Here is a 12,719-nt window from a genome sequence, read left to right as displayed (position 1 = left end):
AGCAATAGAAGTCATTACAGATGTTTTTTGAGCACATTTTATTCATTTTGGTGAGCGCCTACACATTTGTGTTGCACTCAACAAGTACATTGTTCTGTAAAGATTTTGTCTCTCTTGTTTGGATATTGTTAAGATTAAGCTGCAGAATAGCCCCTGGTTAATCAGGATTTGTGAAAATAACTCATTTAATGTGACTTACAGCTTCTCTGGAGAGATCATAGAAAATGTTGAAAATGATCAAGTAGCTAATAAATATATCTATGTTTAGAAGAACAACTTTGACCTAAGAATCAGGCATAGTGAGATCATCAAGACCTTGAAAAGCACGAGAAAGAGAATAATAATGGTCACTTTAGATTTTGAGCAAAACACAATCGAAATCAAGTCTCTTTGAACTGTTTTTTTTCATATTTGTTGGTAGATTTTGTGGATTTGAGCAGGATGTTTATTTTTACAGACTCTGGTGTGGCTTTGAGGCGCTTTGTTGAATTTGGTTGTTGGAGAAACCAATTCATATAGTGGTGACCATTATGAAATATCTGCGTCAGATTACATATGGGTATTGATTTGAAACAAGTAAATATCATTTTTTAAGCTGTGCCTGTAAAAAAGTCTCACTCTACCAAAGCAGATGGTGGTTACAGAAAACACAAAAGGTGACATTTTTTTTCCATCTGAGCAACTGCCTTCCCCCCCAATAAACCGAGTCCTTAAAGACATAGTTAAATTACATCTTAAATTACCTCATTTTTGCTTTCTAGCACCTCATGTTGTCTTATTAGCACTAGAATGTCTGGGTTTTCGATTTCTCCCTAGAATGGCTGAACAGGGCCAAAAGGCCCTGAGTCCACCCTGACGACTCTGATGGCTCAAATTAGCATTCTTCTTCAATTGTAAATGTGGCCGTTGACCGTCAGGCCAGAATGTAGGAGTGTGAATAGTCCATGTTGGGGGTGGGTATCTATGATACCTGCAGGAGATCAGATCACCTGTAGGTAGTGCTCTTCAGTTTAGTTTTGAAGCATACATGAAGTGTTTTTGGAGAGATGTGACCTTTTGCAGCTGATCCATGATGTTGTGCTGCATTATCCAGGTCATTTTGCCAAATGTACATAGAGTTTGCAAAACATACAATCTGTTTCAAAAAATATGCAAAGGTTTTTCTAAAAGAAATGAGTAATGTTTCTCTTTGAAATAAAGCTAAGAGGGTATTAATTGTGTTGATCCACCTCAAAAAAATCATGCAAAAAGTGTAAGCAAAAGAAATCTGGGAGACTTAGCACATGCAAATTTGCATGCAGCCTTTTGTGCTGTGGAGGATAAATAGGTGACTGCTTCACCTATTTAGTTCACAACAACTAATGGCATTTATTTCAGTCATAATCTTGCGGGGGGTGACCAAGGTTCCATCACTATGTGACAGCTGGTCAGCAAACCTGGCAAACATGATTGACATGGCAGCACTGAATGCACATGTGCTTTATCAGGCATGCATTGGGGTGCAGGAGAGACGGGTGGACTTCCTGGTTGAGCTTGCAAAAGAGTTCGGTAACTCTCATGTGAGTGAGAAGAAGGCACACAAGGAGAAACTGCTTCGGCAACAACCTTCCACACCCAGCTCAGGCAAAAGGGCGAAGTGTCAGGTCAACCATCGATGCAGGATGCGTGTCCTGAGGCCGAAACATCGTCAGTGACCCCTCACACCCCCACCATGGACTGTTCTCCTTGCTGCCCTCTGGAAAGAGGTTCTGCATCATCCGGTGCAGGTCCACCAGGTTCCGAAACAGCTTTTTCCTACTTGCCATCAGACTGCTGAGCTCTTAACTGGACTGCACTCAAAAACTGGTCTCCACTTTATACCTTGCACATGTACAGAGCTAAATAACTTCTATTTTACTGTCAGTCCTGCACTTTATATTTTATATTTAGATTTATATTCATATTTTATACTGTATTTTATTTTACTCACAACATTGGAACCTCAAACATTATCCTGAGCCGTATGCAACGAAATTTCGTTCTGTATACACCCTGTGCATTGAAAATGACAACAAAGTCAGTCTAAGTCGAAGTCTAAGTCTAAGTCTAAGTCTAAGGAACAATGGTGCAACTGTGAGATGCGTTGAGGCCATTACCAGGGTACTTATAAGGTAATGGCCCTATTTACTGAACAAAAGCACCTGCTAGATAAGATCCTTCAGGCCAGTTGGACTATCTCTAGCCTGAATAGGTATATGTCCAAATGGCCTAACTCCAGCCATTCTAGTGTTAGAATTATATTTAAAAGTGAGTGTTCTGGTGAGGTCCGTTAGGGAGCATTTTGATTTATAAGATGGATGCTGGCATCAGGCAAACAGCGATGTAGGTCACAGAACTGGGTCTGTGGTAACATGTGTGGGTGAAATTGTACCTGTAGACGACATCATGACATGACATGCTTTGTTTTTTTGTGGTAAGTTTAATTTTTGGATGAAAATTCACAATCAGAAAACTCTTAAAACTCTAAGCGCGTGACGGCGACTCAGCAGGCAGTTCGTCATCAAAACTCGAAAACAAGTTAGCAGAAATAAGAACTTGGATATATAAAAGAAATTAAAGATTGGTTCAGTCTAATTTACAAGGTAGGGTGTCTTAAATCAATTTTAGAGCTCAACAACAGAGGTGTAGATGCAGTTAGTCTTTTCATTTCTCTGCCTTGCTGATCTGCTGCTCTTCTGGTCTGATAATCTGATTTTAAAAGCTGCGTAATGAAGGTTTTCACCCTGTAAACGGGAAAGGAAAAAAAAGTCATTTTAAAATAATTGTCAATGTATAAGAACTAAGTACTAATGACATAAATGTTATAAAAAAACACAATACTTCTGCAGTGGTTGTTGAAGGAGAAGACCTTCTGGACTGAGAGTCTGAAAAAGAATGAGAAATCCTTAATTGATGCCGTCTTGAGTTTGTAGGTATTAATATGTAGTTGAAGTACCTGGGTCTCCTGAGTGGTTTCTCTTGTAGAGATTGAACAACAACACGGCCTGTGAAACACTTAGAAATGTGGTGAATACCAAAGCTCCTGTCAGGAGATACACAGAGTCTGTCTTAGCTGCAGAGAGACAGGAAGAATACAGACATTAGTGTCTGAAAGAGAGAACTGTATTTGAGGGGAAATCAAAGTAGAAGTTGTTACTCACTCTTCACATTCAGGTTCGTCCCGTTTCCAAACAGTATTTGTCCACATGAGGCAACAGCACAGTAGTAAGACCCGACATGAGACACAGTAAGGTTCTTCAGTGGCAGACTGAACACACATTTATTAGTTTGTTCCCCGGGCTTCCTCTCACACTGATCATTGCTCCCTTCATGAGTGTAAATTAGTCCTGGATAATGTTCCTCAGAGCTTCTGTACCAGTAAACTCTGTGTTCTCCACCACAGCTCCCAGTTTGTATTGTACAGTTAAGAGTCACAGAGTGTCCTGGCTGGAAAATCTCAGTTTCTGACTGTTGGACCAAAGCCTGGATGTTTAATCCTGATCCTTCGACGTGAATGACGGTGCCTCCATCGAACTCAATCTTGTATGAATTCCCGGTGATGCAGAAATAAGTTGCTGAATCGGAGGGCTGCAGATTTGTAATCTTCAGGTTATTTAGATTTCCTTTAGTGTCTAGGGTGAAGCGGGGATCATCTTTGAACTCTCTATGAAAAGTTCCATTTGGGTCGTACTTGAAGACAGTAGAAATGAGTTGTGGTTTTTGACGCAACGTTAGTTTGTACCAGTAAGCCCTCGCAGGTGTATCAGGGTCACGAAAACATTGCAGAGTTACACTTTCTCCAGTTTTTACTGAAAAGAACCGACTGTCTTGTTGAAGAGACGAGGAAACCTGGAGAATAGTCTGATCTGAGGTAAGGAGAGACGGATCAGTATCTCTGAAATCAAACATTTAAAAACATATTGAACTACTCTGAAAGTCTCACATGATAATGGAAGAAAAAAAACTTACCAAGTTTTAATAACAACAAAAATGTAAGACTGACGGCACGCTGTCCAAGACTCATCTTGATCAACGAGCCGAGCTGAATGAGGAAAACTCTTTTGTTCCTTTTTGATAGACACCAAATCTGACAGGTTTTGTCATGTTCACTACCACCTATAGGCCAGAGTGAAAAAAGATAGATGAGGAGGAGACTGATGGATCATTTCTGCCTGTTTATTTAAAGATGTAGAACGTTAAGCTATAGATAGCATAAAATATTTCAATTCATTTTGTATGTTTTTGTAAACATACAAATTCACTCTAAACTGACATCACTGCATCTTTTCATTGATTTTTTTTCTGTAATTTATTATTTTTCATTATTCCATTCATATAACACTTTTTCCCCCAAAACAACTCTTTCTTTTAGTAATGCAAGATAACTTCTGCTTCCTGGTCTTCAGTCTTATGTTGGCTCATTTCCAGCTTTATTTTCTCTGCTCTCTGAAGCCAAGATTCACTAGTACTTTGAACCTTGTGGAGTCAAGATGATCAAAATCACAAATGATTTTATTGGCACAAAAGGTCTTGCTGAGTAAATCAGAGCTTGATTGAAGAGTTCTGGCGCCGTGAAGAAACTATGGGGGAAATGCCTCTAGCGCTCTAAATTCAGTGTTCCTCTAAAGCACTGAGAGCAAAGCTTCAGTGTTTAGAGTGACAAAGCACAAATCAGTGGCACAGATTTGTGCTCATGTCAGCAGCTACAGTATATATCATCATCTGACTCTTGACAATTGATCAGTTCCACGTCTCAACACTGGAGAACATTTATTTTTGTAACTTGACATTTGCTATTGTAATCCCTATTGTCTAATTTGAGACATATACAGTACAAACTATGTACTTCCTGATGCGTGGATATTTTATTCATCGCAAGTTTCGCTGTTGGTGTGAAAAAGACGGCTCTGGATCTGCTTCACCGTCAGTCCACTGGGTTGTTCTGGTTGCATTGCTCTGTAGCGTGTACAGAATAAAAGACATTGCTTCTGTGAGGCAGAGTCTGTATTTAGTCTGCATTTATAGACTGAATACAGATTTAGTCTGTACAGCAGACTAAATCAGTGACACAGGTTTAGTCTAGAAAGTTGTGATCATATCAGTAAAGATCTAAAATAAAAGAAACTCGCAGATAGTTTTTGATCTTTATTTAAGATTTCTTGATGTTAACAAAGACACGAGTTCAAAGGTTTGTACAAGACTAGTGACAGAGGAGATGGACTTACTTTGGTCATATCTAACAGGTTTAGCTTAATTACAGCTAAATGAAAACAAATATTTATGTTTTGGTCAAAGGTTTAACAAAGACTTTCTACCGGAGACGTTAGCGCAGTGGTTCCCAAAGATTTTCTGGGCCCCCCTATGGATTACAATAAAATCCCCCCTAAAAATTCAAAATAAAAAATCAAGTGGGCACACACATTGTTCAACCAGACGTAAACCTATACACATATTTTGTTTTCAAACTCCACTGAAATTTATTTCACACTTCAGGTTGCAAAAAAACCCAACTACAAGCCATTTTAACAGTGAAACACTTTTATGTAACTGTTTTTTTTTTTTTTCATTTATCCATATCGCTTCCTGTGCTCCCCCTGCAATGGCACGGCGCCCCCCTAGGGGGCGCACCCCACACTTTGGGAACCACTGCATTAGCCTAACAACACAAAGAAGCAACTTCAGTTCTGAGGCCCAACACTGGAGTACACAACTTCACTGGTGGCGTCCCTCTTCCCTCTCGATCTGCTGAGTTTTCTACTGCTTAAAGCAGCATAATGGAGATTTTCTGCATCCTCGTAATCCTGGATAAACAACATAGTTAAGTCGTGAACAAAGTAGCTTTAATGCCAACTACAACTCTGTATTGTCTTGTGGTATTGTTACATATGTGACTGCATAAATATGGCATTATTTTTATATTCTCTATTAAACCTGCCTTATGTTGGACCGACAAATGCAGGCCTAAATCTACCAATCTGATCTTTTTGTTATGTTGTGTAATTCATCAGCAAATCTATCCTTTACCAGACCAACTTCTTAATTTGAACAAGATACAAATGATAAGTTTTTAAGAAAAGTGCTCTTGGTTTTTACATCTGAGTTGCAATGTCTTCTGATAAATAAAGGTGCGGCATAAACACCACAAGTGTTGTTGGAGTCTTCACAAGTTATTCAGCAAAGCCATATCTTATCTGAAACAGTCTACTACACCAGTCCTTGTTGAGACACTACTGGCTGTACTCAAGCTTTTCTTTGAATTACCTGGTGTTGAATTTATTTTTTGTGCTCTTTCTGCAGCCTTCTCATATTCTGCACACTGAAAAATATGTCACTGAGAAATAAGACAAATAAGAATCATGCTCACATCTGCATTTGTAGCCAGAATTACCACCATGATGATGCTGAATGCTAAAGCTCCACTCAAGACGTACAGCAGGACAAGGGAGTCAGACTTTTCTGAAGAGAGACAGTGAGACGTTACAATCAGAGGACATTCTCACCACTTCTTGAAATGTAAGACCGTCTTTGAAAAAAGATTGTTACTCTCATAGTCCAGCTGCATCCCCTTTCCAAACAGAATGTGTCCACATGAGGCAACGGCACAGTGGTAGGTCCCGGCATTGGACGCGTTCAGACTCTCTATGGACAGGCTGTACACACAGCTGTGTGCCTGTGTGGTTGGCTTCTTCTTACACTGGTCATCACTGGCTCCATTGGTGTAAATGATCTCTGGAAGGTGTTCTTCAGAGTTTCTGAACCAGAAAACTCTGTGTTGCCCATCACAGGTCCCGCTTTGTACCGTACACTTCAGAGTCACAGAACCTCCTGGCTGGATGATCTCAGATCTGGACTGATCGACCAAGGTCCAAATGTTCAGATTTGGTTCTTTTACATGGACTGTAATGCCCTCTAGAAATGTATACAGATATGTATGAACTCCTGCACAGTAGTAAGTAGCAGAGTCTGACATTTGCACATTGCAGATCCTCAAGTGGTTTTTGTCTTTGCCAGTTTCCAGCTCAAATCGTGGATCATTGCAAAATTCACCCGTAAGTGAGCCATTTCTCTTATATTTATAAAACTCTGACATCAGCTGTGGTTTCTGCCCTGGAGTTTGTTTATACCAGTAGAAAATCACTCCATCAGTTTCTTTATAGAAACACTTTAAAGTCACATCTGAGCCGACGCTGACTGATTCAAAATGCAAAGACGGTGATGGAGTCTGAGCTTCCAAATGAACTGAAAATGGAGAAGAAACACAGACACGTAACTTTCTGCTAAGGCTGGAACATTGAAGAGAAAATAAAAAAAAACTTTTAAAGTCACAACTTACCCAGGATCAGACATGTCACATAGCCAATAAACACAAGAGGAATCATTTTCTTTAAATGGTTTTGCTTCACTGATAGAATCTCTTACTGTGCTCTACTTCCTAGAGACAAGACTGGTTGTGACAAGCCAATCAGAGTGGACTCAAGCCTCACATGACCAGTGTCTGCTTTCAGTGTTAATGGTTGAGACTCGGTCATCTCGATTTACAAAGGGAACTATTACATTCCAGGTTGGTAGAAGTTATCCAAGACATATCTGGGATAACGCTACTTAATCATTGGTCACTATAGTGAAATGTCTTATATTGTAAATCAGGTGGTCAAACTCCAATACACAGAGGGCCAAAAAAAAAAAAAAAAGGTACTAGTTGAGGACTGGACTGGTTTAACTTTTATTGAAGACTTACTGCGCATACTGAACCTGGAATTAAAAAAGTCTATGTTATGTAAAACCATTTTTTACTTGAGTAATTTTGAGTGGAAACATTCTTGTACTGGCAAACAAGCAAAACATAATTTTTTATTCAAAGGAAAATCAAACGTCTTGTAACAGCACAAGGAAAAGATCTAAAAGTGACTCTGCCAGATAGCTGGTGTCTCATCTTGGATACAACTTGGTCAGTGTTTTGGGATTAAGCTCTGAGTTGAGTAAATCTTCCATTTGAGTGAAGTGAGACGACTCCTTTAGGATGTTCGCGTGAGCGAACATGCGGAGCGTTTGAGCAGCTTGGCATTGATGTCAGGATGTAACGCAGAAACTCTGCAGCACCGACAGACTCAGGTTTAGCTTTCAGCGTATGAAGCGTACGAACTCAGTGTCAAGTATCTCAAGCTTTGTACCGTGTATTTGTGAAGACGCCTGTAAAGAGCTGCTTCTCCGTTGTTTGGCAGCACAAAATGACACAAGATTTCTTGGAGCATATTTGTTTCCTGAGAGAATTAGCTTGGTTTTGAAGACTCTCGCTCCAGCAAAAAAAAAAGTATCAATGTTGACATGGGCACGCAGTGGTTCATGGTGGACGATCCAATGGTCATCTGTTAGCACACCCGTGACGTTTTCCTTCTCCATCTCCTCCAGGGTCCTTCACTACCAGTCCACCTGTATAACCGCACCTTTGATCTAATGTTGGACATTTTTATTTTATTAAGTCTCTACTGAAATGCCAGAACTTGAAAATAAAAATAGCTAGAGTCCATTACCTCGGCAAATGAAGTGAAAGTATTTTTTTTTTTAAAAGTCCCCAGGAGCACCAAGAGTGGAGACGACTTACCCGAGGTTTCTGGTGGCTCTGTGCATCGTGGGTTTGTCATGGCTGAAAAACGACACTAGATTGTAGCACATTCCAAATGTAGAATCAAGACTTATTGGAACAGGACATTGTTCTCTACTTGATATTCAAATCTTGATAAACAGTTTTTGGTGTTTAGCTAACAATAGTGGTCCCCAAGTATGGACATCTGCTGCTGTAACCTACCTGCCTCGGTGTTTGGCGTGTTGTGTAGTTAGAGATGGTGTTTCGTCTACCTTGGTTGCAAATTTACACCAAAAGAAGAAAGAACCAGTCATTTGAGAAGTTGGTACTTAAAAATCTGCCATCAGTGACTTCAAGTAATCCCTACCTCCTAGAGGACAGCACTTTGTCACATTTTACCAGGTTCTCTGTTTCTCAGAGGTGTTCAGAGTCCTTCCAATGAATAACCACTCTTACTCTAGACCCATTGAGTCAAGATGTTTGGAAATTATCTTCCAATCCTTGGTAGATTGATTGGCAGACACAATTAATCACTGCTGGTATCTTTTCTACTTGACATAGTAGCAATTGGATAATATGTTTTTAAGTTTGACCCGTCACACAGTTCCTCTGGTATCCAGATTTTTCACGTTCTCAAATGGGATTACCTTTTTATCTAATGGCTGTAGAGGACCAGCAGGATTCTGTGGCAAAAGATCACATAACAATAAAACCACAATATCTAATTTCTAACATCTGATTGACCACTAAATGGATTAAAAGGCCCTTTGAGGCCTTTTATCATCTACAATTCTTTGAATGGTAAAATCTGAGCTGGAATATTCTACAATGATTATAGATTCTTTAAAGAAAGCCTTTGGTTTGTGGAACCTTTCCAATAGTAACATGGGATTCTCCTCTTAAATTTTTTTTTTCTTTTAAATCTGGAGAGACAGAAAGAGACTTTATCAACCGAAGCTGATCTAAAGTCATACATGTCCTTTACATCTTCCTCAAGTTCAAAATGTCCTACAGTCGCTCAACTTTTGTTGTTCCAGTTGTTCACAGCAAGTCCAGATCACACAGATATGGTGGAGCTGGAAGCTCAAGGCCATGCAGCCTCCTCCGTCTTGGCAAGAACAAGCGTTTCCACTGGTGGAAACTTTTGCTGAGTAGGTCAAACCACCGTCACCACACGAGGGGACAGTAGACGGATGACACAATTGTGCACCAAAAGATCCAACCGGTGCTCACAGACATATTTATAGACCGCAGGGGATTTTTTTTCAAGGTGACTGCAGCGTCTACATCTGTGTTCGGTATCAATCTACATGCATGGGGATTCTGCTGAAGGCGGGTTGGTGTAGAGTCAACCTGGACAAATGAATCCTGAGTGACAATGACCCAAGATTGAACCAAGTAGACGGGAGGACCAATGACATGCGCGTCTTTAATGCCCCCATCACTGACATCAGTGGTCGTATTGGTGCGGTTGTTCTGACTGCAACTAATTAGCTACTTATTTGATAACACAAGTTTAGCACTAAAGAAGCCTTCTGAATAATGTGAAATGTCTTCAAGAAGATAGGGTCCACTTGGTTTGTTTGAGCATTTAGGATTAGCACTAGTGGTTGTGGTTTGCTTTCAGAAACCAGCTTGTAGTTCTACAGATGTTTCCTAGGTGCAGAAAAAATGCCATTTGCTGTACTGTACCACAGGTGGAGTGTCTGTTTTTTTGGATTGTTGTGATAGAAGACTCTTCTGGAAGGATGTCACAATTTTGTTTCATTGAAAAATTTGGATCCCAACAAATTTGGACTGTATCACTACAGTCACCTCATGCCGTAGAGACAGAATTTTTATGTTAAGTTTTTTTTAATTATTTGTAATAGATTTTTAGCAACATGTCATATTCAGACCTCTAAATATGCACAACGAGAAACTAATCTCCAAATTTTATTATCTTCATTTAATATCTGTGTTAAACTGCAGTGTGTAGCTTTTAGAGAAAAATATAAAAGCTACATACGTGTCAGCAGTTTTAACATGGTGACAAGTTAAAACTGTCACCATGTCATGATGGTTTGCTATGAGACAGTTAATGTGAAGAAAAAAAAAGGAATCAACCTCCTCTGCCTTCTCTCTATGTAGAACCAACCAATCAGACCCAGGAGGCGGGTCATAGCGCTGGCAATCACCATCAATCTGGCACTGCTCATCCCCCTGCTTACCTCGCCTCGTTACTTTCTGCAGCGCTCCAGCTAGCAGAGACTGTTGTTAATGCTAAGGCTAGTTAGCATGGCCACTGCTGATGGCGGATAATTTGGTTTTTGCTCTAACAGTCAGTTGTTCCTCCTCGATTAGCACATTAAGCAGCAAATACATGAGATTGATTGGCAGCGATAAGACTCTCCTCCTGGCTCTGATTGGTTGTTTTTAGTTGGAGCGATGCCTTTCTTCAGACGGCAATAGCAGCTCAGGGAGCAGGAGAAGGAGCTTGATTTTTTTTTTTTTTTTTTACAGATTACCGGTCTCATGAGATACTGCTACGACACGGTGGCAGTTTTAAAATAAATGTTAAAAACAGATTTTTTTTAAAAATAAAAGTGAAATATCTTCTACGGATCGGTGACCTGTCTAGGGTGTTCAATGTTTTCAAAGTGAGCAAAAGCAATCAGACACTAGTAAAGAATTAGCTCTGCCATTAGCGCATTAGCAGATTGGCGGACGTATGTCTACTATTTCATTTGTGTACTAGTCTTCAGCGTTTTATTAGCACGATCTGTTGGTGTCCTGTTTTATTCCATCCAAGTTTATTTCTGTTGATCGGTCGCCTTCCTTTGGTGTACCTGTGCAGGTTTGTCCTTAGCTGCACGTCATTCTCCTGATTAACCAAATCTTGCTCTCATGTCCTTCATTATCCCAGGAGCTCTAAAACATTTCAGTTTCATTACCTCCTTACGTAATCCTTCCATAGCTTTGCCATTGTGGAGGTTGTAGTCCTTCATGCTAACTCATCCAGGAGGTCCCAGAGAACCCATATCGACATTTAAAGCACCGCAGGCCTTACTTACCTCAGCTGCAGTCAATGTTCACGATTCAACAATAAAGAGACTTGAGTTTAGCGGGGGAGGATATTCTGAAACAGAAAAACAGTCACAAAGAACATGATGATCCCCAGAGCTTTGATGTGAATACGGCATAATAGAATATTTTTCATGGACTGATGGGAAAAAGTGGGATTTATTGGAAGGTAAACAGTGTCTGTCATAACACTAAATCATAAATCTTCCTAGAGCCACTTCAACATCAGCAGTTAATCAAGCAAATAGTCACCTAAAAAAAACTGAATAACTATTTTCCATTTGTTACAAAAAACAGACACGAAGCATTTCTAAATAGAATATTTGGACACTTTGTTTCTATAACAAAAGCATGTGACTGATTTTTTTTACTTTTAGCAATGAGAAAACTGAGAGAAAACTGTTCAAAATAAATAAAAATTGATAAATAAAATTGTACTCAGGCATAATTTCTTTCATTGTTTGTTTTGAGACAAAAGGATTAGCTTAATGATTAAACATCTATCACGTCCTTGTCAGGTCACAACCAAATTCATTTTCTACTTTTAATTATGTAAATGGATTGGTGTGTGTTTTTTTCTTAGAGAACACAATATGAACGTCTGTATTGATGTGATCAGACTAAATAAAAGAAGCAAAATAGCTCTCGATGTATAAAAGGAGCAAAAACATTTTAAAGGAGTACAAAAAGCAAATTTGGGCGCAATGTGGCGGCTGGGATTTCCTCCACATAGTTTTAAAATCTCACTATCTGTCCTTTAAAACAACCGATGCAAACATACAGACTCAGAGAGATGTTTGATACTCACACGTTTCATAAAGAAGAAGAAAAACTGGAAAGCTGCATCAACACTGAACCTCTTCTGTTATTTGCTGTTCACATTCAGAAAACGCACAGAACTCTTTCCATGAGACAAAGGCTGCTTGTGATTGGCTAAGCTGTAAGGTTTGGTTAAAAAATGCGTCTGACTGTCCAAATGATCTGTCTGATCACGTGACAGAGGGGGTGCAGTGGGTTGGGTTCAGCCCCTTCAGTGGCGTCATCTTTTTCTTTT

The 12,719-nt window shown here is 39.6% G+C and overlaps 2 protein-coding genes across 2 annotated transcripts; both read right to left on the bottom strand.

The window, feature by feature from the left end:
- Positions 1-2,466: 2,466 nt before the first annotated feature.
- Positions 2,467-4,146, bottom strand: LOC114157161 (V-set and immunoglobulin domain-containing protein 1-like). The gene is made up of 5 exons (XM_028037998.1): positions 3,988-4,146; positions 3,180-3,884; positions 2,975-3,091; positions 2,860-2,903; positions 2,467-2,762 (listed from the first exon to the last, which is right to left on the bottom strand). Exons 1-5 carry the CDS (start codon positions 4,040-4,042, stop codon positions 2,643-2,645), a joined length of 1,041 nt encoding a protein of 346 aa, XP_027893799.1. The 5' UTR covers positions 4,043-4,146; the 3' UTR covers positions 2,467-2,642.
- Positions 4,147-5,534: 1,388 nt separating this feature from the next.
- On the bottom strand, positions 5,535-10,412 carry LOC114157178 (uncharacterized). The gene is made up of 3 exons (XM_028038034.1): positions 6,562-10,412; positions 6,383-6,474; positions 5,535-5,819 (listed from the first exon to the last, which is right to left on the bottom strand). The coding sequence occupies exons 1-3, from the start codon at positions 7,106-7,108 to the stop codon at positions 5,697-5,699; spliced, it is 762 nt and encodes a 253-aa protein (XP_027893835.1). The 5' UTR covers positions 7,109-10,412; the 3' UTR covers positions 5,535-5,696.
- Between the last annotated feature and the right edge of the window lie 2,307 nt (positions 10,413-12,719).

Source organism: Xiphophorus couchianus, chromosome 14 (assembly GCF_001444195.1).
Source record: "Xiphophorus couchianus chromosome 14, X_couchianus-1.0, whole genome shotgun sequence".
Taxonomy (NCBI): domain Eukaryota; kingdom Metazoa; phylum Chordata; class Actinopteri; order Cyprinodontiformes; family Poeciliidae; genus Xiphophorus; species Xiphophorus couchianus.
This window is presented reverse-complemented; position numbering and strand designations above follow the sequence as displayed.

What these genes read in the sequence shown, in the direction of transcription:
- LOC114157161 (XM_028037998.1), bottom strand. Translation starts at nt 4,042, where the DNA reads ATGAGTCTTGGACAGCGTGCCGTCAGTCTTACATTTTTGTTGTTATTA. An exon ending in TTTGTTGTTATTAAAACTTG is followed by an intron (nt 3,885 to 3,987) that starts GTAAGTTTTTTT and finishes TCCTTACCTCAG; the next exon opens with ATCAGACTATTCTCCAGGTT. An exon ending in AAACCACTCAGGAGACCCAG is followed by an intron (nt 2,904 to 2,974) that starts GTACTTCAACTA and finishes ATTCTTTTTCAG; the next exon opens with ACTCTCAGTCCAGAAGGTCT.
- LOC114157178 (XM_028038034.1), bottom strand. Translation starts at nt 7,108, where the DNA reads ATGTCAGAGTTTTATAAATATAAGAGAAATGGCTCACTTACGGGTGAA. An exon ending in GATGCAGCTGGACTATGAGA is followed by an intron (nt 6,475 to 6,561) that starts GTAACAATCTTT and finishes GTCTCTCTTCAG; the next exon opens with AAAAGTCTGACTCCCTTGTC. An exon ending in TTCTGGCTACAAATGCAGAT is followed by an intron (nt 5,820 to 6,382) that starts GTGAGCATGATT and finishes TTGTTTATCCAG; the next exon opens with GATTACGAGGATGCAGAAAA.